The sequence below is a fragment of the Eptesicus fuscus genome, chromosome 17, assembly GCF_027574615.1.
Source record: "Eptesicus fuscus isolate TK198812 chromosome 17, DD_ASM_mEF_20220401, whole genome shotgun sequence".
NCBI classification, from domain to species: Eukaryota; Metazoa; Chordata; class Mammalia; order Chiroptera; family Vespertilionidae; genus Eptesicus; species Eptesicus fuscus.
The window spans coordinates 27,612,260-27,638,390 of record NC_072489.1 but is presented as its reverse complement, the minus strand read 5'-3'; the positions used below and the strand labels follow the sequence as shown (position 1 = coordinate 27,638,390).

General features: G+C 40.9%; 1 protein-coding gene across 1 annotated transcript in view; it reads right to left on the bottom strand.

Annotated features, from left to right (window-relative positions):
• FAM13C (family with sequence similarity 13 member C) overlaps positions 1-26,131 on the bottom strand; it is a 134,500-nt gene that overhangs the window by 13,789 nt on the left and 94,580 nt on the right. Inside the window, exons 7-13 of the mRNA XM_008145479.3 lie at positions 20,265-20,475; positions 18,854-18,992; positions 13,444-13,525; positions 11,775-11,980; positions 5,807-5,902; positions 4,301-4,497; positions 2,721-2,822 (exon numbers count right to left, since the gene is read on the bottom strand). Of these exons, the coding sequence (XP_008143701.2) occupies positions 2,721-2,822; positions 4,301-4,497; positions 5,807-5,902; positions 11,775-11,980; positions 13,444-13,525; positions 18,854-18,992; positions 20,265-20,475 (1,033 nt within the window). The remainder of the gene's footprint in view (positions 1-2,720; positions 2,823-4,300; positions 4,498-5,806; positions 5,903-11,774; positions 11,981-13,443; positions 13,526-18,853; positions 18,993-20,264; positions 20,476-26,131) is intronic.

Here is a 26,131-nt window from a genome sequence, read left to right as displayed (position 1 = left end):
ATGCCACAGGTCCATGCCTATACAGAATGTTCCACCTTTATAGTGATAATGGTTAAAAATATCAAGTAAAAACACTACAGAAATCATGGTAACAAAAATACTTTATAAATGTATGGTAATATAAGGGAAAAAAGCTCAATTACTACCTTACAAACATTAAATAAAAGTTTTCTTGAAATTATAATACCTGTTTTTGCAAAAGTATAGTGGAATCACTGAGTTCTTTAAGAAATCTACGAGTGTAAATTTCAGTGGTTCTCTTAGCAAACTATTCTAAGACTAGACATGATAATGCATAGAATTGTATACATATGCATTTTAACTACTATATGTTCTTGCCATGAACTTTGAACAACAATTGGGAAACACATGCAGTTAAAACCATTTGCCTTCCCACAAAAAATGTTGCCAGGACATGTTCCCCAAAGTGCAATAATTGCTTCAGGATCTCAGAAGACTCATGCTTGATAAGATGGCCAATTGCTTTTAAGACATTTTTACCCATTACTTGAAAATACAATGGGTAGAAAACATAAGAAGTCACCACAATTGCTACTGAATATAGAAAACAAATATTCTCCAATATTACTATGACTGAAAATAGGTAAACAGCAAATATTTAATGCTTTACCTATACCCTCTTCTATTTTCCCAGTACTGATAAAGATATATTTATATCTCAACAAATAAAAAAGCTAATCCCCCCTAAAAGGTAGTTATCTACTTGTATTGCACCACTATACTAGAAATTGTTCTGCAATTTCTAGTACAGAACTCAGAATAGTACTCAAATCTATAGACAGGGTTCCTTTTAAATGTAAAAATTATATAACATAATTCCTTTGCCTCCATTCTGTCTTATGGGCCAAATTTATCATGCCTGGGTGTCTAAATGCTGCCTTAATATGTGTACACATATATAAGTGAATAATTATCTATTTTATAGGAAAACATGAATAATCCATTCTGTAACTTTCCCTGGTTCTGTGTACTCCATTTTGGCTAATAAATAAGAGTGCATTGGCCCAAATGAAAAATTTTGCTAGTATTTCCTGAAGCAGTTTTACCATTATATAAAACATGCTTAAAGTGTTAATTAGCATAGTTCCTGGCTCATAACTGTTAATAATGTAAAGTCTACATGATAAATGTCTCATGCATGATAAATATTATAAGAACATTTATATTAGCTTAAAATTTTTAGTAATCCATGTGCATGGTTATGTTACCTTATGGGTAGTTAGGCCTTTCCAATAAAATGTCTTATGAAAACAAGTTTAAGATACATATTTCATAGCCATGCAATAATTTGTATTATATCACCACTTTTGCATTTAGTTAAAATGTATTACCACAAGAGGGCATACAACCTCAGTCAAACAGGATTATCTGAAATGGATTCAGGACTAATAGGTTCAGTAGAATACTGTTATGTGGAACATAACTAACTTCCCTGTATATCAGAATTTATGTCAAGTACCACTGCAGATCCACTAGTCAAGACTACTAGTACAAAAGTTCTCAAACTCTTCATAGTAGATTCATCAGTTCAAATAGGTAAAAATATAAATGTAAAAGTTATGTGGAAATTTTATAAAGGGAAAAATGGAAATTGCAAAAACAAATTATGTTTTATAGTCTAAGTTTAACAGCCATGTAATATTCTCACTAGATTAGTTAGCATCAGCAAAAAAGTAACTTGGACTTGTACCAATCAATTGGAAAGGAAGATTCCAAGCAGAAAACTAGGTTGGTTACATCTGTATTTGCTAAATGCATAAAGTTTTTGACTTAGTGGGTCCAGTTTTAGTGAACAGCCCTGAAGGACTGAAATGGACACGTGGCTTAAGAGGTGAGTAGACTTACACTTTTTCAAGATGCTTTAGAAAATAGCCTCTCTCCATCAGGGCAACCTCATTCTGCTGAAATGAAAGCAGTTCAGGAAAGGCAGATGTGTAGATGGAGAGGACAACCGAGGAGTCAGTGCAGCACTGACACTGACTCCCACCTTTGCCACCTAAATAACTTGGTGACTTTGGGAAAATTATACCCTTTATTATTTAAGACTGATGTCCCCTGTGACAGCTATGTGCAGTCATTTCATCATGGAAGCAGGCTCAGGATAGTTAAGTGATTTGTCACTGTCTCTTCCAGAAGTAGATCAGTAACCCATCTATACACCAAAATTTAGAGGAAATTAATGGAGTACATAATGAGACACTGGGACAACACAGAAAAAGAGAAGACAAATAGAGGATATAGCTAAATATTTTTGAAGGAGCAGAAAGAATCCTGACCAAAATCCTGAAATAAAAGAAGGGCAGATCCTAAAGTTTAAGAGATATATTTAAAGGAAAGGAAGAATTATTTAATAAATTAGAGAATAACTTGTAGAACAAATAAGTTATTTGGGCTGAAAAATCAGATTTTTAAAGCTTTAGGTAAATTCAATAGTTATATTTATTATTTAAAGTTAGGGATTTTTGGAGTTCATCCTTTATTTTTTAAACTTTTATGTCATACTTGATAGTTACAGCCTTCCATAAAACATACCTAATAATGGATTATCAGAATGTTGCATTAGACAAATCCTGGGTCTAAGTCATTATGGGAATTGTTTATATCTTGTATAGAGTCACTGTTCCTCAAAAACTTTTAGTTCATTCTTAACAACAGGTCCCCAGGAAATAGTAACTTAAAATATTCCTCTGCAAACTTACCTTCCTGTTTGTTTAAAAAATTGTTCTTCAAATTCTCTTAAGGCTTTCCGAAGTCTCTTCTTGTCAGCCCTAGTTTCTCGTAGATGGTCAAGAAGTACAGGCCTATATCAAATAAAATATATGTTTGCCATAATTGAGCTCTGGCATAAATGAGAGATCATCATAAGTAGATTTATCTATTTAGCAAAAACATATAATGATAAAGAAATGTTCTGCCTAAAAGCGTATCTTTGAATCAGTATGGCACATGTAGAGCCTGACCATAGGGGAGCACAAAAACGGAGGAAAGTACTTAATGAAAACAATGGCATGGGGAAGGAGAGAGGACAAGGACAAATAGGAGGTAAGCAAACTGAGTCCATTAAAAAAATGGTGAAGGTAAAGGGTATATAAATCGATGAGGAAGAAATGGACATTTTTAAGGAATACTCATCAGTATTTGGTGATAGACTGAAGAGGAAAAGATTTTAAAGAAAATTTTATCCTTAATCTAGAGTATGGAGAGAATAGCAAAACCCTTGGGAATGAAATCAGGACCCCCAAAAGAGCTACATTGCAAATTCCACCCATTTCATTCTAAGACAAGAGAGAAAAGTCATATACCTTAGAGCAGGAAATTTTATCTGGGGAACTTGTGTGTGGTTTCAGAACTCTGAGCTCCCGGAAATTATATATGGGCATTTTCATTAAAAAAATTTCATTGCATTCAAAAAAAGTTTACCACTCCAAATAAGAATAGCTGCTTTAGAACAACTAACCAACCAACCAACCAACCAACAAATAAAGGAAAGGAGGGAGGAAGGAAAAGATGAAAGGAAGGGAAGGAGGAAGAAAGGAAGACTGATTTTCTGCTTCCAAACAGGTCACTCATCTGTGAGCTGAAATTCATGTACCAACTGACTCTACAAGCACACTAAAAATCTCAATTTATACTTTAGTCCTTAATCTCACCTCATATATTTGCAGGGATTATATCCCTATCTTGGAGCATACAGTTACCACATTATAATACACATTAAAGAAAATCTCATAATCTGGCTAGTAATATACAAACCAAAGGAAGGTCAAATGATCAAGAGGAATGCCCTCTACTGAATGATGATAATGACACCATTAATGAAAAACCAAATAGCTCCTGACTGAGGGGCCAATTAGGAGACAAGGGAGGCTCATTTAACTTAAGGTCAAGGGGATTCCCAATCTGAAGAAAACATCTTTTTTAAATGAAGTGGACTAAGATAAAGGTTTTAACAACTATTGACTCAAGATCTCAATTCCTTTTCGTCCAGTATTTTCAAAGGCCAAGAATTAGACTGGTGCCAGGTCCTGAGGAAAAGATGTGCAACTGTAGCCAACTGAACCTAACATTTATGGCATCCTTAGGGAGCCTTGGTTCCTCATGGCATTGTCTTCTCACTTCTCCAGTTAAGACAACCAGATTACACTTGGAAGGCCACTCTCTGTTTGATGGCATTTTTTAAAGTCTAATAGCGCTTCTGAATTTTGTGTGTATATATAAAGTACCACAGACGAGAAGGCGTTAAAAGGTGACCCCATTCATTTTTAGGATTCACACTCACATGGTGGCCTCATGTAAATTGGACATGGAGAGGGCTGGTGGTTTGATTTCTTTCTTTTCATCTGGTAGCAGGACCCTTACAGGTTCAGTCTCAGAATAGGTGAGGTGATCACCACCAGGAAGGTAAGATGCTGGATTTGGCAAAGAAAGCTGTTGGCTTTTTTGTGTACAGTCTTCATCAGAGTCCTCTTCCTCCTGCTTATTGTGGGCAGAGTTAAATGAAGTCACAAAATGCTAAGTGCCTCTTGAGGAAGCAAAAACAGGATGTGGAACCATAGATAATAAACACCATGAAAACAGTAGATAACCCTATGCCTACTGAGAACCAAAAAAGAAATACCAAGAAGAGCTCTTCCTCAGCTGTATCAAAAAATTTACAGAAGTTAATGAGCAAAGAAATACCCATGCTGGGCTAAACTGCTCACCAAGTTCATCTCTGTTTGCTGGGCCAATGAAGGCATAAGCATCCAAGACATGGTACAATCTGGGCTGCATTGCCTAGTCCCTCCCTTTTACCCAGACCTTCTGGGCCCCAGCTTCATAACAGTTATATGGGTCAGGATGGCAAAACACCTCTTGCCATCCAGAAATACCTTAAATCAGATCTTAGTGTGGGCCATAATCAAATACAGAGGATACTCAGAAAATTGACAAATTCAGGAAGAGTTCTATGAAAGCCAAAGCAAAATGAAGTTATTTATTCCTTAAGCTGTTCTGGTAATGCTTATCACAACCAAGAGACTTTTTTGCGAAAAAAAATCTGAAAATCATACCCCATTTTAAATTATATTTACTTAATGAGAAAATTCCAAAGATTATGAATCGTTATTGTCGTCTTTAAAACTGTGGAAGTATAAATGTACTCAAGTATATTTAAATTTATATTTGTTAATATTTCCTTTTATATTGACCAAGTGACTGTTTGAATATTGATGGAGTAGGGTTTGTGGTGCTTTTCTAGTTCTGTATTCCCATAAATCATTCTTTATTAAAAGTAGTCTAACTCAATTTCAGTAGTCATATTTTCTATTGAAATGAATCTACTTATATCTATACAGTGATGGTCAGATGGTACCAAAAACAGATGTTGCATTATATCAATTGTTGCATTATATCAACTGCCAATTATCTTGTTAAGGGAGATAAGTTAACTAACACAGAGAATAGAAAGGCTGTCTAGCTGTGTTGTAAATTAGACAATGCCAAACTGAAATCCATGGTTTGTTCTCCTCACCCAAGCAATGAAAACAAATGTTAAAACTGACTTCAGTATTACAGTTGCCATAGATTCCTGTTTAATAATAGTTTTAATCATCAGCCACCATTATGTAGATAGAGTATGGAGGTGGAGGGAGACCATTCTTCTATTTTTTTAAAATAACGGGCCTTTTTGGCAGCATATACTGCCAAGAAGGCTCCTTTGTAACTTTCATAGTGCTGCCTCCCTAACTAAACATCACTCCAAAGCACAAGTACAGGTCTGGTTAATGCAAGCATCCTGACTCACAATTGTTGGAATCAGGGAAGGTGTTGACAAGATTTGCTTGATAATCCGGCATCGATCATAAAGAGGCTTTACGAGGTTCTTATCTTGCTTAGTTACCTGAAAAAAAAAAAATGAAATTAATTACTGTTCCTTTCTCACACAGGAATTAAATTGATATTTTTAGTAGGCAAAAAAGTTCTGAATCCTCAAAGTAAGGGATTATAAAATATAATGCAACAGTAATTAGAAAAGGGAAGTCATTTATAAGATACTGTATAAAGCACATGCCAATTTTCTCCTAGGAAAAGTTTCTTAAAGGATAGGTCCTAGTTTAGAAAGATGTTTTTAAAGCTTTTTAAAGGAGTCTTCAGTGTGTAAGTGGTAAGGAGTCTGTTCTTTAATTATTTTTTTCATTCTTAAAAAACCAATGGGTGAGTAAGACCTATTGATTTTTCTTCTGAAATATTTTGTATCTGGACCTTTGTGATTATATCCACAAACATTTACCTCACTCAGGTCTTCATCACTATATGCTTAGATTATATACTAGCTTACTGGCTAGCTCTGACATCAAAACTATTTTTGATAAGCAATTAACTTCTCTGAATCCTCAATTTCCTACCTATACAAGGAGGTTAGAATTTCAAAGTTCTTTCCAAATAAAAAATTCCATGTTTTGTTCCACTAATGCATTCTATTACCTCTCTGCTATATGACCCATCTCTCAGCACTATTTTCAACAGGTTACTGGTACATTGTGCATAAAAAGTTTAAATAGCTTCCTATTTACCTATGTATCCACCTTCCTACCTCTTCCATCCAAAGTGACCGGACTTCTCTGCTTGCTTTGCTTTCCTCCCTGTTGTATCTATGTTAATTCACTGCATATCTACCACAACCACCCTTTCATTCTGGACCAATGGTTCTCCTTTGGCATGTAGTGAGAGGGGAATGACAGAAATAGCCCGTAGCATAATCACCCAGGTAACTTTTATTAAAGTACAAGACATAAAAGGGGAGGGAGTAAAGGTCCAAATTTTCAAGGGGGGTGGTTTTTTAGATGCATTAAAAAAACTACTGTATATATGAAACTTTCTTTTTCATAAACTTAATGGTAATCTCACACACACAAAAACCAAAACTGAGACACACAACTTAAAGGAAAAAAAGGCAACTGACCAAATTGGAGATGATATTTACAAACAAAGATTTACTGTCAAAAATATATAAAGAACTCATAAAACTCAACATCAAACAACCCAATTAAAACATGACAGAGGACCTGATCCGAAACTTCTTCCAAGAAGACATATGGCCAATAGATACATGAAAAGATGCTCAAATTCACTAACTATTAGGGAAATGCAAATCAAAATTACAATGATACCACTTCACACCTGTTAGAATGGCTATTATCAATAAGACAAGTAATAAGTTGGAGAGGGTGTGGAGAAAACAGAACCCTCATTCACTGATGGTGGGAATGTAAACTGGTGCAATCCAGCAATCCCTCTTCTGGGTATCTACCTGAAAAACTTGAAAATATTTATTCCCAAAGATATATGTACCATTATGTCCATTTTAGCATTATTCATGGTGGCCAAGACATGGATACAACCCAAAGTGTCCTTCGATAGAAGATTGGATAAAGAAGATATGGTACATATATACAATGGAATACTACTCAGCCATAAGAAAAGATGAAATACTGTCATTTGTGACAACCTGGATGGACCTTGATAATGTTATTCTAAGTGAAATAAGTCAGAAAAAGCTCAGAACCATATAATTTCACTCATATGAGGGATATAAAACTAAAACTCATAGGCACAGACAACAGTATGGTGGTTACCAGAGCAAAGGGGGTGGGAGGGCAGTAGGTACAGGAAGCAAAATATATGGTAACAGAAGATTATTTTACTTTGGTGGGCACACAGGCAATATACAGATCATGTATCATAGAAATCTATACTTGAAACCTATATGATCTTATTAACCAATGAAATCTATATGATCTTATTAACCCTAATAAATTAAGTGTAAAAAACAATGAAATGTGTTAAAGGGGGGGAAAGTGGGATCTAATGAGATACTCAAATGCTAAAGAGCTAATTGAGGAGCCAGAAATAATACTAGCTACTTTGAAAATTTACAGTCCTCCCTTTGATTCTGTTGTAGCTTCTGGACTCCCTCTTAGGACCCACAAGTTAAAGCTCTCCCAGGAGCAATACTGAGGCTTTAGATAGGCCTACATGCTCGTACTGATGCTCTCTATTTAAAGGACCGAACTTTAGCCTACCACAGAGATATTTGGTTTATTTGAAGGGGCTTCTGACATTTATTAAATTGTTCAAAAGATACTTTATTGTAAATAAAATAAATTGCCACTTAAAGATAACATTTGAAGAACTCTTAGATTATTCTTTGATCTTTAGACTCTCGTTGCATGTCCCTGTTTTACTTTGATGCCTCAGTAGGATAAACCAACATCCCAGTTTGCCCAGGATTGAGGTGTTTTGTAGACATGGAATTTTCAGTGTTAAAAGCAGCACAATCCATGGAAACCTGGGGTGATTGGTCACCCCATTCCTCAAAGATCTTAAAATTAACATGTCCAAAACAGACCTCTTGAGTTGTCACTCCCACTCCCAATGAACCCATCACCAACTTGGATGCTTCCTTTTCACTTTCTCCCACCCAGTAATTCAGCCTGTCCTTTGATATTATGTCCCAAATATACTTTGAATATATCTATTTCTTACCATCTCCAAGGTTACCATGTTAATCCAAGCCACCTGTTTTATCCTCCCTTTTCCACTCTTTCCCCCTATGATTTATTCTCCATGCAGCAATCAGTAAGAACTTTTAAATGTAAATCACACCAAGTCACTTTCCTGCTCATAACCACTCAACAGCTTCCCAATACTTTCTATACCTGAAAGGTCCTGTGTGATGGGCCTGGGTCTATCTTTGACTTCATCTCATGCTAGCAGGTGCTCTAGCCCTCAGACTCGAGAATTACAAGTAGACAAAGCTCTTCCTTCAAGGCCTTTATACATGCAGCTCCATCTAGAATGTTCTTTGCTGCTCTCTTAGCTTATTATTAAATGTCACCTATTGCTCTTCCTAACCACTCTTATTAAAGTAGAAAGCATACCTATTATTTCCTATTATGTCATCTGTTTAATTTGCACAGTATGTATCAAAATCTTTTATGACTTTGTTTGAGTTATTTATTTGTTGTTGCATCCAAACTTCCAGAAGAACATGAGCTCCATGAAGGCAGTGAACCCCCCATGACTTCTATATCTTGTTTATTTTTTATATCCAGCATGTATCAAAGTTCACAATACATAGTAGGCACTCAAATCTTTCTGCAATGAATGATTGCCCACAAGTCACCAGGTATCTCCCTTTATTGTCACAATAATTATATGAGTAGGTATTACCTGTATTTTATAGAGGAGGAAGTTGTATCTCAGATAATTAGTTCACTTGCTAAGTATACATGGTTAGAAATGTCTCATTCAAGTGCTGAGTCCTGCTCTAAGTCTACTGTACCAATCCCGACTCATCCCTCAGTGCCTTAGTCAACTGAGTAGAGCATAGGATTAGGACTTTGGTATTGACCAAGCTGCCTTTAAAAGTGTGGTCAGGGTAACTATAAAATATAGGAAATTCCATCAGAGACACTGAAGAAAGGAAACTCAAAAGATGTGTTATCCTCTTACTCACTGGCTAGCATAAACGTCTAGAATCTTTGCAGGAGAGGGGATAAGTTAGCTGAGTGGGTGAAAATCTATTCACTTGTCACAACATATATTGGTAATTTTTTAAGTCTAAAACTATTCCATAAATATAGAGGTAGCCTAGGGCCCATTTCCACTTATAGATCACATGTCCCAATGTAAAGGACTAGTCCACGTGCACATGATAAACCTTTGGGATTTGGCATATGTTACCATCTTATGATGAGAGCAGATAATTTACAATAGAGCAGGTAAAGGCAGCACTCCCAAGAAGACTTCCTTCCAAAATTAAATATGCTAGTTCATTCATCTGTCCATTCACTCAGGGGATATTTATTCAATACCTATGTTTAGACCCTGCAGAATCATGAGCAATAGACAGCCCTTCTACACAAGAAGTTTAAACTACAGTTTAAGAGACAAAAGGGCATAAAGCATGATTAGAGCTGTGATAGGCTAGCTACAACTCTTAATAAATGAAAGGGAACCACACCATGCTTAGAGGTGACATAGGAAGGATCAAAAGGAAGGATCCTTGGCATAAGTGAAGTGTAGCATAGATATGCAAGATGAGGAGGGATTAAGCAGGTAAATGATAACTGCTCTCATTTTCTTTTTTATAAAATACTAGAGGCCCGGTGCACGAAATTCGTGCATGGAGGGGGGTTGTCCCTCAGCCCAGCCTGTACCCTCTCCAATCTGGGATCCCTCTCACAATCCAGGACTGCTGGCTCCCAACTGCTCGCCTGCCTGCCTTCCTGATTGCCCCTAACCACTTCTGCCTGCCAGCCTGATCACCCCCTAACCACTCTGCTGCCAGCCTGTTTGCCCCCAACTTCCCTCCTCTGCCGGCCTGGTCAACCCTAACTGCCCTCTCCTGCAAGGTTGATCACCTCCAACTGCCCTCCCTTGCAGGCCTGGTCTTTCTCAAATGTCCTCCCTTGCAGGCCAGGTGCCTCTCAACTGCCCTCTCCTGCTGGCCATCTTGTGGTGGCCATCTTGTGTCCACATGGGGGCAGGATCTTTGACCACATGGGGACAGCTATATTGTGTGTTGCAGTGATGATCAATCTGCATAGTACTCTTTTATTAGATAGGATAGAGGCCTGGTACAGGGGTGGGGGGCCAGCTGGTTTGCCCTGAAGGGTGTCCCTGATCAGGGTGGGGTTCCCTTGGGGTGTGGGTCGGCCTGAGCGAGGGGCCTGTGGTGGTTTGCAGGCGGGCCATGCCCCCTGGCAACGCAAGTGGAGGCCCTGGTATCTGGAATTTATTTTCCTTCTACAATTGAAACTTTGTAGCCTGGAGCAGAGCCAAGCCTGGGGCTCCCTCTGAGGCCCACAGCCATTTGTGTTGGGGTTATAATTGAAACTTTGTTGCCTTAAGCGGGTGGGCCCGGCCAGGGTTTGCGGAAAGCTTTGCTTCCCCTGTTGCCGGCGGCAACCCTGGCCTGCTCTCTCAAGCTCCATTCTGCTGCTATTTGTTTGAATTTGTTTACCTTCTATAATTGAAACTTTGTAGCTTGAGTGGAGGCTTAGGCCTGGCCAGGGCAGGTGGAAAGCTTGGCTTCCTCTGTTACCTAGGAAACCTTGCTCTCTGTGGCTGTAGCCATCTTGGTTTGGGTTAATTTGCATGCTCGCTCTGATTGGATGGTGGGCGTGGCTTGTGGGTGTGCCAGAGGTATGGTCAATTTGCATATTTGTCTATTATTAGATAGGATAATACATATTTTTTGATTGGACTCCAGGCTCATATATTCAAATACCTAATTGCCAACTCTATTTGGATGTCACACAGATTTCAAAACTAAAGCTGAAGATATCAGACATCTTACCTAACACTCTTCAAAAAACCCTACTTCTCTATTCTTAAATAAAATTCTACCTCATCCCTGCTTTATTATTTTTTAATGGAACATGGAAAATGGGATTGTAATTCTAGTTTTGGGTTTATTTGCTATTTATTGGGGGAAACGGGTGGGGGGTGGGGAGAAAGGGATATGATAGACACTTTTGTCTGCCAGTTGCTTCCCATCAACAGGCAGTGCTATAACCTGGAATCATGTGGCGACACCCACAGGTCATGGCCAATGACGCACTAGGAACTCATCCGACTGAAATTTCAGAGCCATTCTCCCAAAGATGTGTATGTGGTGCCAGGATGCTGACACTTTGGTCAAAACCACGATCCAAGTGGTCAAAACCACTGTGCAGTGTTGGTCCCATGAAGATATGGCGAGGTACCTTAGAATCTTCCTCACAGGGAAGCTGCTCTCTCTTCTCCAAGCAAGTCAGCACGGCATCTGGAGTGTCCTCTCCCGAGGAGCTTGGCTCAGGGCCCACAGCTGCTGGCGTCCCTTCTCTGGGGACCGTGGGTTGCTCACAGGACAGGTTTCTAGGTGGCCCTTTGGGAGCACCTCCTTGTTCCTCCGACAGCTTCAATTTCAGTTCTAAGAGAAATGCCATGAGTTACCATGAGCAAGGTAACTGGCCCTTATGAGAGCACAGAGACTTGGAGGAATTCCCACCCCTTAAGCCAAGTCAGCAGAAATGAAGAATGCTGACGATGGCTTTCCATAGGGCAAGGGCAGTCTTAATACCAGGACTAACAGCATTAGCTCCCAGTGACATGTGAACATAGAGGGACCTCACGGAGGATGGGATCTCATGGAGGTGAAGGATCATGTGTGGGAGCAACTCAGTGGTTTACATGTTAAAGTAGGAGTTCTGAAGGAAGACCAATGGTACCTGGCCCCAAAGTTTTCACCTGTTACCTACTGTAGCAGCTGAAATTCTATACTTGTAGATTCATTTACCTGGGTTTTGAAAATTTTAGCAGTCCTTAAGAGCCCCTGTGGAAATGCAAGTACTTCTGGAAGGCATTACACATGCAAATGTCAGAGGACATGCAAGAGGGATGGGAAAGGGGATGTGCAAGTTGCCAGCCCCCACTTCACAGATGTCATAGTTTGTCTAATGCCAGCTCTTATAATCCAGGAACCACCATTATTGCAATGTGGCTTTATATGAACCTACATAACTTAAAAAGCCACCTGGGACTTATCAGGGAATTACATTTCAGAATATGTTAGGGGACTGGTCGTTTGAGCGAGGCTATTTAAATTGATTTCTCAATTACATAGCGCATTTTCTTTGTTTGATGTTTGCTTTTAGTGAGACACTGGTGTGGTGTTTAAACACTGCATATTTTATAAACCTGCTACATCATTACAGTTTAACACCACTGAATTATCATGCTTTAGTCACCATACTTCTAGAAATGTGGAAACTCTCCCATGTTTCTAAGTACTGAAATGAATGTGGAGAGAGGAAGAAAATAAATTTTTATTGGTAAATAACTACAGTCCTTTAAAATGGATTTTAGACTTAATTAACACTCACACCACCATCTCCAGAGAAAGAAGAACACTGGATTATGAGGCAAGAGAACCGAGTTTTACTCTTAGCTCACCACTTCCCAGCTACATAAACTGTAGACATAAATGCCCTCATCTGTGCAACGTGGTATGTGAAGTAAATGACTGCTGAGACCTCTTCTGGTTCTAACATCCAAGAATCCAATAACCCAGGGAAGTTAATGCTCCACATACTGAAATGTGCCTGGTACTGAAGTGCATCATTACACTTGGGAGTCTCAAGTTCCTCAGTCTACTTATAAGAGATTTATTAAATGGGCCCAAACAATGAAGGAGACCCAGATCCCTTTATTTTCAAAACAGGGCCTCCAATCTAGGTGGGAGACAAGGTTAAAGGGGGCACAGTCGAAAAAGAATTTTAAAAAATGCCCTGGAGTACATTTGTCGTTATTTTAACTGCTTCTTTTCTCAGAAAGCACATTGTCATTATTTTAACTGCTGCTTTTCTCAGGAAAGAGACCCTTGGATGGTTTTACCTTTGAGTTGTTTGCGACCTTTAGCCAAATCATTCATCCATTTCAGGACTTCGGGATTAGAAGTCTTGTCACCATGTGAAGGCTACCAAGGGAGGGGAAAATGGGGATGGGAGGGAGGGAAATAAAGAAAAAGAAAAGCAAAATTTTAAAACAGCTAACCACACAAAGACAGTTCCAGCACAACACATATAAAGATGGGAGATAAATTCAGGCATTAAAAACTCTAGCTCAGTGGTCGGCAAACTCATTAGTCAACAGAGCCAAATATCAACAGTACAACGATTGAAATTTCATTTGAGAGCCAAATTTTTAAAACGTAAACTTCTTCTAATGCCACTTCTTCAAAACAGACTTGCCCAGGCCGTGGTATTTTGTGGAAGAGCCACACTCAAGGGGCCAAAGAGCCGCATGTGGCTTGCGAGCTGCAGTTTGCCAACCATGGCTCTAGCTGATGGGAGTTGCTTCCTCCACACTTTCATTCTTGTCATGGACATTGTTTCTAAACATGCCTGGTTACCCAGCATTTTCCCAGCCTCCTAACCATTCCAATGCCCCTGCAGTCTAACCCTCAGTCCCCTTGTGGGCCACCCCCCTCCACCCCACACACTCGCACATTGCCAGGACTTTTTTTTTTATCGATGTGGATGACTGCACTGATACAAACCAGCGTTACTTACTTGCTTGTGCTCACATCCATGACTTATGATCACAAACCTGCCTGGAGAATACTGAATATTTAGCTCCTATCAGTCATATCCTCCAAGCTGAACAAAGGAGACCCCAGGTTCTCGAAAACCTGACAGTAGTCTGGGAAGTCAGTATGTCAGGGTAACACCCAGACTTCCAATCCTCCCACTGTTTATAGACTCAGTATCAATTGGACTAATGTTAACATTAAGCTTAATCATATGTGTGTGACCTTGAGAAAAGTATTTAGTCTCTCTGTCCCTCAGTTTCAGCCATCAAATGAGACTTATAATAGCATCTCCCTCATAGGGATGATGTGAGGAATAAATTAGTTAATGTATGCAAAAGACTGAAAAGCATCACTAAACACTATAGATGTGTTAGTTAGAATTACAAATATTATTATTATTACTAACAGGGATTGTAGGTAGCAGTGCTACTACCAGACCTTCAAAGAAACACTGAATACATCTTCACCAACAAACAAATACGTAGGGGTATGTTTGTCCTACCAAGTAACTAATCATACTAGGGTGTGGAAATAACAATATATTTTTATTTTAGAATGATATGACTCTGTTAATATAAATCATTCACCTTGATTTCTGAATTTCTTCACAGAGCATAAAAGTGGATTTTCTACAGAAAAGAGAAAGTAGGAGATAAGAGCCAAACATACTTAGCCTCCATCCCCATAGATCAGTAACTTTCTTAAAAGAGTTGAGGCCACCCTGTTAATTGAAATGCAGGCTCAACAAGATTAATAGTTACTTTGAATTGAGGAATATACATAGAAATATAGAGTAATGTTCATGATAACATAATCATAAACATCATAGTAACAGAAACATGTGTATTCTTGTGGCCAAGTCTAGGGGCTCTGCCATGTTTCTTTATGGATCCACTAAATCCATGTAACAGAGTTTATGGTGAGACAGAGGCCTAGGGAGATGACTGTGTTCCTCTCAACTTCAAAGGGGAAAACTGTGCTTGTGTGACAGGACCATCAAATGTATAAGGGATTAATTAGATTAATTGTGAAACATCAGACATGCTTCTAACACTCCTAGAGTGACGTAAAAACCATCCTTTCTAAATCAGGATGGAAAAGATGATTGAAGGAGATTAACAGTGATTATTTTTCCCAGGGAAGTTCAGAAGGGATATTATGGTTTCCAAAAGGGAAGCCCTGGTTTCAGGACCATGGAGAGTGAGATGGGGGCACACTTCCAAAATACAGAACTTAGTTTGTTCCTATCCATGGTTGGCTAGAATGATGCCTTGTGCTACTTCCTTGATATATAGTCCAGTACTTTGGCTTTGAAATGTATATCAAGTCCAGATCCCTTATATGGGCAGTCAATGTACATTTTGTTTCTCTAAATCCTCACAGAATTCTCCACTCTGAAGAATCAGTCTTTGAAACTTGTCTTAAGGCTCCACACATAGTTAATTAATGCCATCTTTTGAAATACTGTTAAAAACAAAATTTTCTGACAAAATATTTTAAAGTTTGAAATTTCTGAAATGAATTTTTTATTTCCCTGCTCTTGGGGGATATTTCAAAAGAGGTTAAATCAAGCTCACAAGGGTAGCAGCTTTCAAATCACATGGGAAGTTTTCATACACAGGTTTTGAATCTTTAAGCCTTCTAATTTTTGAACTGAATAATTCCAGTTTAATAGACCCTCAAAAGCCATACACTCAGATATTACATTGTAGATTTTGTTCAGGGAAATAAAAATGGGGTTCCGGAGTTACATACTGAGGGTACCACTGGCCCAGAATTGTGGTCTGCTAAAGGCAGTTCAGAAGACAGTTTGGAAAGATCTCTAGATTAGGAATGAAAATACCTGAATTGTTGTCTGGCTAGATCAAGTCTTTGCTGTGTGATCCTGGAGAAGTCATTTCCCTTCTCGGCCTCAATTTCTCAATGGTCAAGAAAGAAATAAGACTGCCTGAACTCTTCTCATTCAAACTTCTTTAACTACAGTGAAAGTGGACATCTGGCTAAAACAGCCTTTTCTAGATCTATGTAAATGTAAAATCAGTTGTAGGGAATAAACATGGTTTTGGATAGGAATGTAAGGTGGTTACTCGACAGAGAGGGAAAGATGTACTGTATGTTATACCAGGGCCTCAGACTAGCAAGCACAGAAGCCTGGCAGGAGCTCAGATTCAAAAATTAGCACTGAGTGCTATTAATTCCATGGTCAGGCAGCCAGGAAGGGAAAGCCTTACACACGGCAACCGATTAAAGCCCACTGACATGTCCAATCTCTCAGCACAGCCAGGCACCCTGACAGGAAGGGAGAGGACAAGCCCCGTTTCCTGAGACAATGGCAGGTTCTGATGACCCCACAGACTGACACACACTGAAGCAGGGGTGAGCATGAGGCCTTGCAGCCCTACGGCGCCGGATCCATCCATGTGCCTGTGTGAGTGTTTACCTGTGTGGGCCTGTGTCTGCTCTGGTGCCAAAGCTCCTCTAGTCAAAGGCAGAAGGCGCCAGGAGACATTCTCTTCTAAAACAGGCAGGTGCTATGTGGCCGTTGAGAGAAAGTAATGGTCTGTGACTGCATGTAGAAATGTCTAGCAGAGATCGAATGTGTATGGTTTTCCTTCCATTTCTGCCTGTTCCAACATCACTTACATAGATTCATAAGTGGATACTATCTAGGATCACTGACTCCCTTTGTGCCAAACACTGTAATAAGTGTATGTGTGTACTCCTTCACTTAATACTCATAAACTTCTGAAGTCATTACTGATATTAACTCCACTTTACAGATGGGTAAACTGAGACTCAGAAAGGCAAAGAAACAAGTCCAAAGTTATAAAATGGCTAAGTGTCTGTGCTGGATTCAAATCCTACTCACCAACTGCTGAGTAAGAATCATTAACAGGGCCTGGGAATGGAGCCCCCTACTTGTCACTCAACAGTTTCCAACGTGAGGGCATCACAGATCCAGTAACATTCCAACAACAAACAGGGAAAGTCCGTTTCTCTCAGGAAACCTGGAGCTTTCCAAATGTGGATATTATGAATTTGGCTTCTCCTCCTCCATTGTATAACCTACTCGAACTCAGTCTACCACCCAAGCCTGAGCTGACAGAGCAGAACTACATTAAGCAAGTTATAAGGCCCTTCACTGGGCCGCAGTCGCCTTACCTATACTCGCAATGTGTAGAGCACCCTCCTGCTCTATAAAGGAGAATACATAGCTGTAACTCCCTGGCTTCAAAGAAGGGAATAATTTTTAATACCCCAACTTAAGTTGTCCTGAAAGTCAATCAGATTTTTTCTCCATTTCGCAAAGCTAAAAACCATTCCTTTAGTAAACTTAAAGCCACTGTAGGAAATACAAGACAGAACAGGAGAGTGGCACATCACCCTCTCTCACCTTCCTTCCCAGAACTTATCCTACACTCACAGAGACCTGCCAATTACCCCTGTACCAAATGCTTAGTGAGCCTTTAAATATTTCAAGATGTATGAGATGTTATTCCCTGTTCTCTTTCATTCTAATAACAAGCTGATCTGGGCCCTCTGCCAAAGACCCCATACCTTTGTGCATTTCCACATGAACATGAGTTTTCTCTATGACATGGTCACCATTAAAGAGAATAAATAAAACTAGCATTGCCCAGGCCAGTGTGGCTCAGCTGGAGCGTCTCATACACCAAAAGGTCACAGGTTCGATTCTCGGTCAGGGCACATACCTAGGTTGCTGGTTCAATCCCTAGTCAGGTTATGTACAGGAAGCAGCTGATCAATGTTTCACTCTATATATATCTCCCTCTCCCTTCCTCTTTCTTTCTAAAATCAATTTTAAAAAAACACCATATCCTCAGGTGAGGATTTAAAAAATAAAACTAGCATTGGCTACCAAGACATGTACCTCTGAGTCTACTGTTTCTTATGTAAGAAAACAATGATTGGACGAGGAGAAATAAACCAAAGATCTTATATACATAGATCATGGACACGAACAATAGGGTGGTGAAGACCTAGAGGTGTTGGTAGGGGCTGGGCAGAGGGAGTACAAGTGGAGAGGGGGAGAGGTAGGAGACATCTGTAATACTGTCAACAATAAAATAAAAATAATTAAGCTTTTTTTAAAAAAAAATGAATTCTACACTGCAGCACCAGCAGGCAGCCAGTGTCTCTCTGACGGAAAAGGACAGATCAGGGTGTTCTTATGAGTGGCCTGAACAGATGTCACTTGAGAGGCCCTCATCCATCAACCAGGAAGTACTCTCATGTCAAAGAAAACTCTCTCTCCCGCATTCTGTTCCACAATTAGAGATTCTGTCCTTTAGGTCATTAATAGGTTCTTATCAAAATGCAAATGGGAAAGGGTTAAAGGAAAAATAAAAACATAATTCAAAAACTTTTCAAATTTTAATTCCTAGGAACACTAGTGATAGTAAGGTTCCTTGAGGGGAAACGGGGGGTGGGGGAGGGAGAATCAGTAATTAAATTATTTTGAAAATAGCATTGTAATTAATTACTAGGAGCTATCTTAGTAGATATCAACTGACGATAGCATGTGAAAACAAGACAGACCCAAGATGGGAACTCAATTTAGGATGGGTCCTGGGTTGGCCAATGAAAAGAGAGCTGTCCCTCATACAAAATGGTACCGAACAGGAAAGACAGAAAAGCCAACGCATCTCTTCACATAATCCATGCTCTTATTTTAAACCCTATACTCCTTACCCGGTATTTCTTTTCTTGTTCAAATTTCTCTTCAAATTTCCGAATTTTCCTCTTGAGGCTCTGGATGTGCTTGGTGAGCTGGGCAACGGTCTGGGGCTCCTTGCCACCACTACAGCTGCACCGAGAAGAACTTCGGGGCCTGCAGTGATCACAGGGAGGGAAAGAATAATCAAAACCAACGGTCTTCCAGTAAATACCGCTGCTGATCTATAGACCACGCTTCCTGGATTACCACAGAAGTCCAGAGGGCAGTTCATTTTTTGATGAGTCTGCCATCTGCTCATCAATGGAGGCCTCTGATCAGTGTCACCAGGGACTTTAACATACAATCTATATATATAAAAGCCTAATATGCACAGTGTCCCCTCAGGAGTTCGACTGACCGGGAATTCGATTGCTCGCTATGACGTGCACTGACCACCAGGGGGTGACGCGGAATGAAGGAAGGCCCTGGCCAGCAGCCAGCAGCTGCTAGGGACCCTCTCCGTGCACGAATTTCGTGCACTGGGCCTCTAGTGTCAGAATATTAGCCCAGGAAATGCATTTCATAAAGCTTGGAGGAGACCGATCTAAAATTAAGAAGAGACAGCCCTATTGTAGGATTATCTTCAACAGAGTGCATGAGCCACACCTACCAACATTTCCAGGGAAGATTTAGGTGAGTAGTTAACGTTTCTTGACATAACAGAGCCTTTGTGAATCGGATGAAAGGAATGGGCCCCCTCTTCAGAAAATGCATCCAACCTCTCACATGCCACACATTTTATAGTAACAGTAATTCACTAACTCCCTCAAGTCTATCAATATACAGCCCATAAGCCCATGTTTGAATAAATTCATGAATAGCAACAGAAGTTATTAAGGAGATACTAGAGATTTTCTGCAGGTATTTTAGCCAAGGGAATCTCACTTTAGCTCTGAATCAAAATTATTTGTGGAACTTAAGTAAAATGGAAAGAACACATAGTTCCACCCTTTTTCTTGGGGGTGGGGCAGCTATTTTAAGCTCCCACTTAAGGAGGAATTGGGGTGGACAACTAAACATTGCTACAGTCCATCCACGGAAGCCACTGGTGGACGTGGAAAGAATACTGAACTCATGAAGAATGATATTCCTGATATTTGCACATATATATACGTACCTAGGACTCTAGTCATTTCACCAAATATGTTCAAATGTGCAAGCCCTGGGGTGGCCTGTATATCATGACCATCTCCTCCTGAGATAATAAGGCCTGAAACAGTATTCCCAGCTGGAAAGTACAGATATTTGCCATTTATTGTTCAGGTCTCACAGTTGTATTTGGTAGGCACGTTTGCACTATTTCAGACACACTTCATTTGGATTTGTAAATGTAGTATTTAAAAAACTGCATGAAATGAAGACAAGAACAAAACAAGGTTTGCTCACATCATAAACTGCTGAGCGCTGGGTGGAGAAGGGGCTGATTCAGGGTCTAAGTTGAATCTCTGGCTTTGGCTGAAGATGGAGCATCGCGGTGACAGCAGCGGGTTGTCACCATCAGTGATGTGATAGAGCAGCCGGCTGGTCCCCATAGGTTGGAGGTCTTCCGGTGCACTGTCTGCTCCATTCTGCCCGTCTTTGTGGACTGGCGCAGGGTCTGAGGAAACAAGATAAGTCATCAAGACTCAGAAGGGAGAGAAGGCTTGACACTGTCATATTCCTAAATAAGGATCAACAGTCATTCTCTCTTGCCTCTTTGTTATTTCTTCCTTCTGGGGATATGAAGGCTTTCAAAACACTGTCATGTTTGTTCTCACAGAACCATGATAAAAAAACAATTGTGAACAAAGCCATCAGCAACAACAAAATTGAAACACAAATTGTTTCAGTATGAGTAATAGAATCAGCATAGCCCAAAACTACAAAAATCTTCTATTTCATATTATCTATAATAATAAAAGCATAATATGCTAATTAGACCAGATGACCTTCTGGACGAAGCCGGGGCTGTGAGGGAAGCCCGGGTCCTGGGTGCAGGAGGGAAGCCTGGGTCTTGGGTGCCAGAGGGAAGCTGGTGCCAGCAGCTATGGGAAGGAAGGCCTACTCTTGCACGAATTTCATGCATCGGGCCTCTAGTTTGTATTATGTTGCAGGATGAATTACAAAATATTTAGTGAAAGAAAAAAAAAAACCAATAAAATGAAGCTGGAACAAAAGATGATAGATTAGAAGGAAGAAAAGAGGTAACACAATTGCCAGTGAAGGAAGAGAGAGGAGAAAACAAAAAAAGGAAGAGAGGAGTCCCCAGACAGAAACGTATTTAGCAGTCATTAAAATAATGGAGAACTCTGCTTATCAACATGGAATAATGTTCAAAATATGCTACATGAAAAACACAGATTTCAAAACAAAACAGGAATTATGTGTGTGTGTACACACACACACACACACACACACACACACACACACACGCATTAGGTCCTTGAGTTACGTTGGAGATCAGTTCCTATGGCACAACGTAACGCAATTTTCACCATAAGTCGGAACCTACCTATATAAGCACCTACGTCACTCACATGGAGCATATACACAGCAGTAATGAAGTGAAACAGTAAAAAAAAAAAAATTAAAAGAAAGATAACAATTCCTGACCTTTACTTGTGGTAAATAAATAATAAAAAACATAAAGCACATATGTACATACATCGAAATGACGATACTTTTTTTTAAATAAATAAATGGGAGATGGCGGTGTAACCATGAAACAACAAACGTCAAGTCCAACGTAACCAAGGACTGCCTGTATATATCACAGATTTGGGTGTAGAAATAAATGCACTGAAAGATCAAAGAAGCTACACAGCACCTACAAAGCATGGTGAAATTCGAATGATTCTGTTTCTTCTCCAAAATTTTAGGAAACATTTCATTTTGGACAAAAACAAAACACAAGAACAAAACCTTCTCCAATCACTCTTCATGCTTAGACAGCCCTGTGCCTGAATTCTCACTGTAATTATTCATTCCCTTTTAAAATGAGCTCATTAGCTCCCCACCCCAGGGTCGGTCTAGATGTGGGCAACCCATGTTATAGAAGTCAGGGCAAGCAAAACGAGGAACATTAGGACATGAGTCTCTCCCTCGCAGGGCTCCGTACAGTTCTTCAGGAAGCAACCAAAACCAGCTTTGTCAGTTATACCCAGCAAACAAGTCAGGACAACCAGAGGCTTTCTCTTACTCCTACTACCCCAAAGAAAGAGGAAAACACAGATTATCTGGGTGAAAAAGCAGAATCTGAAAATACTGACAATCCACTTTTCCAAAATAAACACTGATCACAATTTGGTACTAGGTGAATCTTAATCAGGTTTAGAATGACTTGTGTTCTGTAGAGCCAGAAATGCAATTTGCTTTGTGTCAGCATCAAAGTCTGATTAGGTTCTTGTGTGTTTTCAGTTGGTGTCTTCCTGTTGGACTGTAGACCATGAGGGTGACTGACATCTCCTAGTGTGCCTTTGAAGCTCACTGACAGCACTTCCGTCAGTGGCTGAGGCTAGTCAGAACTGGACAGGATGAAGGCTGGGGAAGAGTTGGAGTAGATGGATGCCAGGGCCCAGACCCACAGGCAAGATGTGTGCTGCTGTGACTGACACAACTCACCACAGGCAACACCCTTGCTAAGAATAATTTACCCCAAAACAGTGTGATTCTGGCAGGAGCCCTGAAGAATTACTAATCAATAAATCACAGCATACACTAACAATCACCTTCAAAACCCAGCAGGAGGCATCAGGGTTCCTTTCCCAAATCCTTTTCTTAAGACAACAGGCTTAAACCATCTAAAAAGAAATGCATTTTATTCTATTACCTGTTTCTGGGTAGTATCTTTTGATGATAATGATGGGGAAGAAAATAATCTTTAGCAAGTACCTGGAACTGGCATGTTTTCGATGAAATGGGAAAGGTCTGAGGCCTTCAATCCTTCAGCTCAGCTGTGACCACCCCCTCTTTCCCCATCTTAAAACTCACAAGAGTCTCTTGGTGCTGTTTTCTAACGCCATATGGGGGCACTTGGGTTCCCAGCCATATGACTGAGGTGGAGGCAAGAAAAGTGCTCAGCTTCTGAAACCCCGAGTCCCAAGATGTAACTTCATAGAATCACAGATTACTATGAATGGTTCTTTTTTTAACTGCACGGCAATAGTAGCTGTAAACCTCCAGTTACATGACATCTGCTTCCTTGGGGTATGCAAATAATTTACCAGTGCTGCCTAATTAACATCCTGATCCCCATGCCCCTACCTCACCACGGACAGAAGCAGTGAGCCAGAAAGGTCTCAAAGTGACCAGTTGAAAACCAACAGAGTCAAAAACTCGTCATTTGGAATCAGTTGTTGTGTACAAAGCCATACAATGCTGCACCCAGCGTCCCTGCGACCACATCTTAGGTCTTTGTCCAAACATCCCATTGGAGCTGAGAAGGCTTGATTAAATCTGCTGGAGCATGTTTACGTGTGCGCTTGTGCAGACAGAATCACTGAGCTCCTTGTTCCGGAGAGGCCAGCGTAGATGCAGGGCCAGCCATCACTGCTGCCATCTGGGAACAGAGCCCAGGCCACCACGGAGACTCGTCCCCAACAGGGAGAAGCTGCTGGCAGTATTAACTCGGGTGGCTGCTGATGGTTCCCTGGGGGCACATGACTTTTCCTTCCCAAGGAAGGGACAGCTTTGCCAGGGCCCATGGTGTGATGCAGTGTGGTTTAGAGGGAGGGGTCAGGGAACAGGAGTCACGGTGTGCCTGTACTTGTGGGGTCATCGACCTTGTCCAGCCCTCGTACAGGGCTGTGATAAAAAAGGAGACCTGCTTTGCACCAGTATCTTGCCTATAATTAACAGTACTGTATTGTACATTTTAAAAGTTGTTAAAAATGTAGATCTCATGAATGTGTTCTTACAACAATAAAAAATGCTTTTTCTTCTTTTCTCTGCTTTGTATTTTCTAAAATTTCTGTAACAAAAAGTCAATTTTATAGGGAGGAAAAAACAATAAAAGTTAATATTAAAACTTTTTAAAAGGAAAATAAGCCTTCTTGAGAAAAGAAGTGAGAAACCACCACAGAGGGGGCACAACAGAGGGCAAAGATAGTTTGAATCCCACGTCTACCACTTGTTGAGAGACTTCACAAATAATGGACCTTTTTGAACCTCAATTTTTATACCTGTAAAATTAGGAGAATAATGGTGCCTGCCTCAAAAGACTGAGAATGAAATGAAACTATCTTCCCCAAATTTTTGCTATATCACATAAATCATTTTTTACTATATATATATAGTATATGTGTGTGTATGTATACACACACACACACACATATATATATATATATATATATATATATATATATATATATATATAAATCCTATATAATAAAAGCCTAATATGCAAATCGACCAAACAGCGGAACAACTGGTGAAACAACTGGTGGAACGACCGGTCGCTATGATGTGCACTGACCACCCAAGGGCAGACGCTCAATGCAGGAGCTGCCCCCAGCCTGCAGGCCCCAGGCCAGCCAAGTCGGGTGCCAGCGGGACCCCCCCCATCACCCCGTGGGTGGGGCAGGGCCAGACAGTAAATAGGCAGCGCTGCCCCATGATAGCCCCATCAGTCACCTCCAAGGCAGGTGCCAGCAGAGGGAGGTGACCAGTGGTGGCAGTGGGGGGCAGGGCCGGCGAAGGGGCGGTGCCAGGCTGGCCAAGGCGGGTGCCAGGGGGCCCCTGGATAGTCCTGCCAGTCACACCACAGATTGGCCCTGATCACCGGCCAGGCCTAGGGACCCTACCCAAGCACGATTTTCATGCGCTGGACCTCTAGTCCTATCTAATAAAGAGGGAACATGCTAATTGACCCTCACTCCATCGCAAAGATGGCGGCGCCCACAGCCAATAAGGAGGGAATATGCTAATTGACTGTCACGCCCTCAAAGATGGCAGTGCCCACAGCCACAAGATGAAAGCGCCCAGTCCCCTCAGCCCCACCGGGGCGGCAGGCACGCAGCAAGACCGGGCCCAACCTCAGGTGGCCCAGCTGCTCCGCTCGCCTGCCTCAGGAGTCCCCCAGTCCCCCAACTGCCCAGGGCTAGCCTGAGGCACAGACAAGCCTTGGATGGTGGCTGCCCAGCCACCCAGGGCCCCCAAGGCTCAGGTAACCAGGGCTGGCCGAAGCTTGCACTGCTGGCAGTGGCAGCAGCAGAGGTGTGATGGGGCGTCGCCTTACCCTGATCGCCAGGTCTCCTCCTTCCCCTGAGGGCTCCCAGACTGTGAGAGGGGGCAGGCCGGGCTGAGGGACCCCCCTCCCATGAATTTTCATGCACTGGGCCTCTAGTATATATATAAAAGAAGTACATGTTATATACATAAAAGTTACATATTTATTATGTATTTTATAGATTAATTTCAACCTACAGCTTTTTAAAAATTCAGCTTCATCCTAGGCCACGATGGCCAAGAAATCATGAATTTGATGTGCTAGTTACATTTTTTTTCTACCAATACACATTAAAATAAATTCCTATCAAAACTAATAATGTTCACCCATGCATCCTTTGTATAGCTATGTTTTTGGTGAAACATTGAGATAGGGCATAGAAACTGCTAAAAAAAAAAGTAACTATAAGAATATCATTTTAATAATATCATCAAAGTAAGAAAACTGAATATTACATTCTCTTATTGAACAACTATACCCTATAGGAATCTCTATGGGATTAGTATTTGAAATGAGAGCCAACATGCCCGTCAGCATACTGTCCTTCTATCAGTTCTTATTCATACACCTGGCTGCCTGCACCAGTTTTCTGCCGGCACCGGGGACCCAGGCCTTGGCTGTGGCCACCGCCTTCTACCTTCTTTCAGGGTCCCGGCTTAGCTCTGGGCGGTGGCCTTGGGCTCGGCTGCACCCAGCGTCCCTGCGACCAGATCGCAGGAGCGAGCCGATCCCCCAGGTCGGCTCGCTCCTGCGATCGGAGCAGGCACCCGGCTGGCGCCCAAGGCCCAGAAAGCCCCGGGCGGCTTTCCAGGCCTTGGGCTCCACCCGCACCCCAGCGTCCCTGCAACGGTTTCCTGGTGGGCGTGGTTGATGGGCGTGGCTTGGTTGGTGGGCATGGCTTGGGCGTAGCGAAGGTGTGGTCAATTTGCATATTTGTCTATTATAGGGTAAGAAGATTAGAGGCCCAATGCACAAATTCATGCATTTGGGAGGGGGGGCGTCCCTCAGCCTGGCCTGTGCCCTCTCAGTCCAGGAGCCCTCGGGGGAT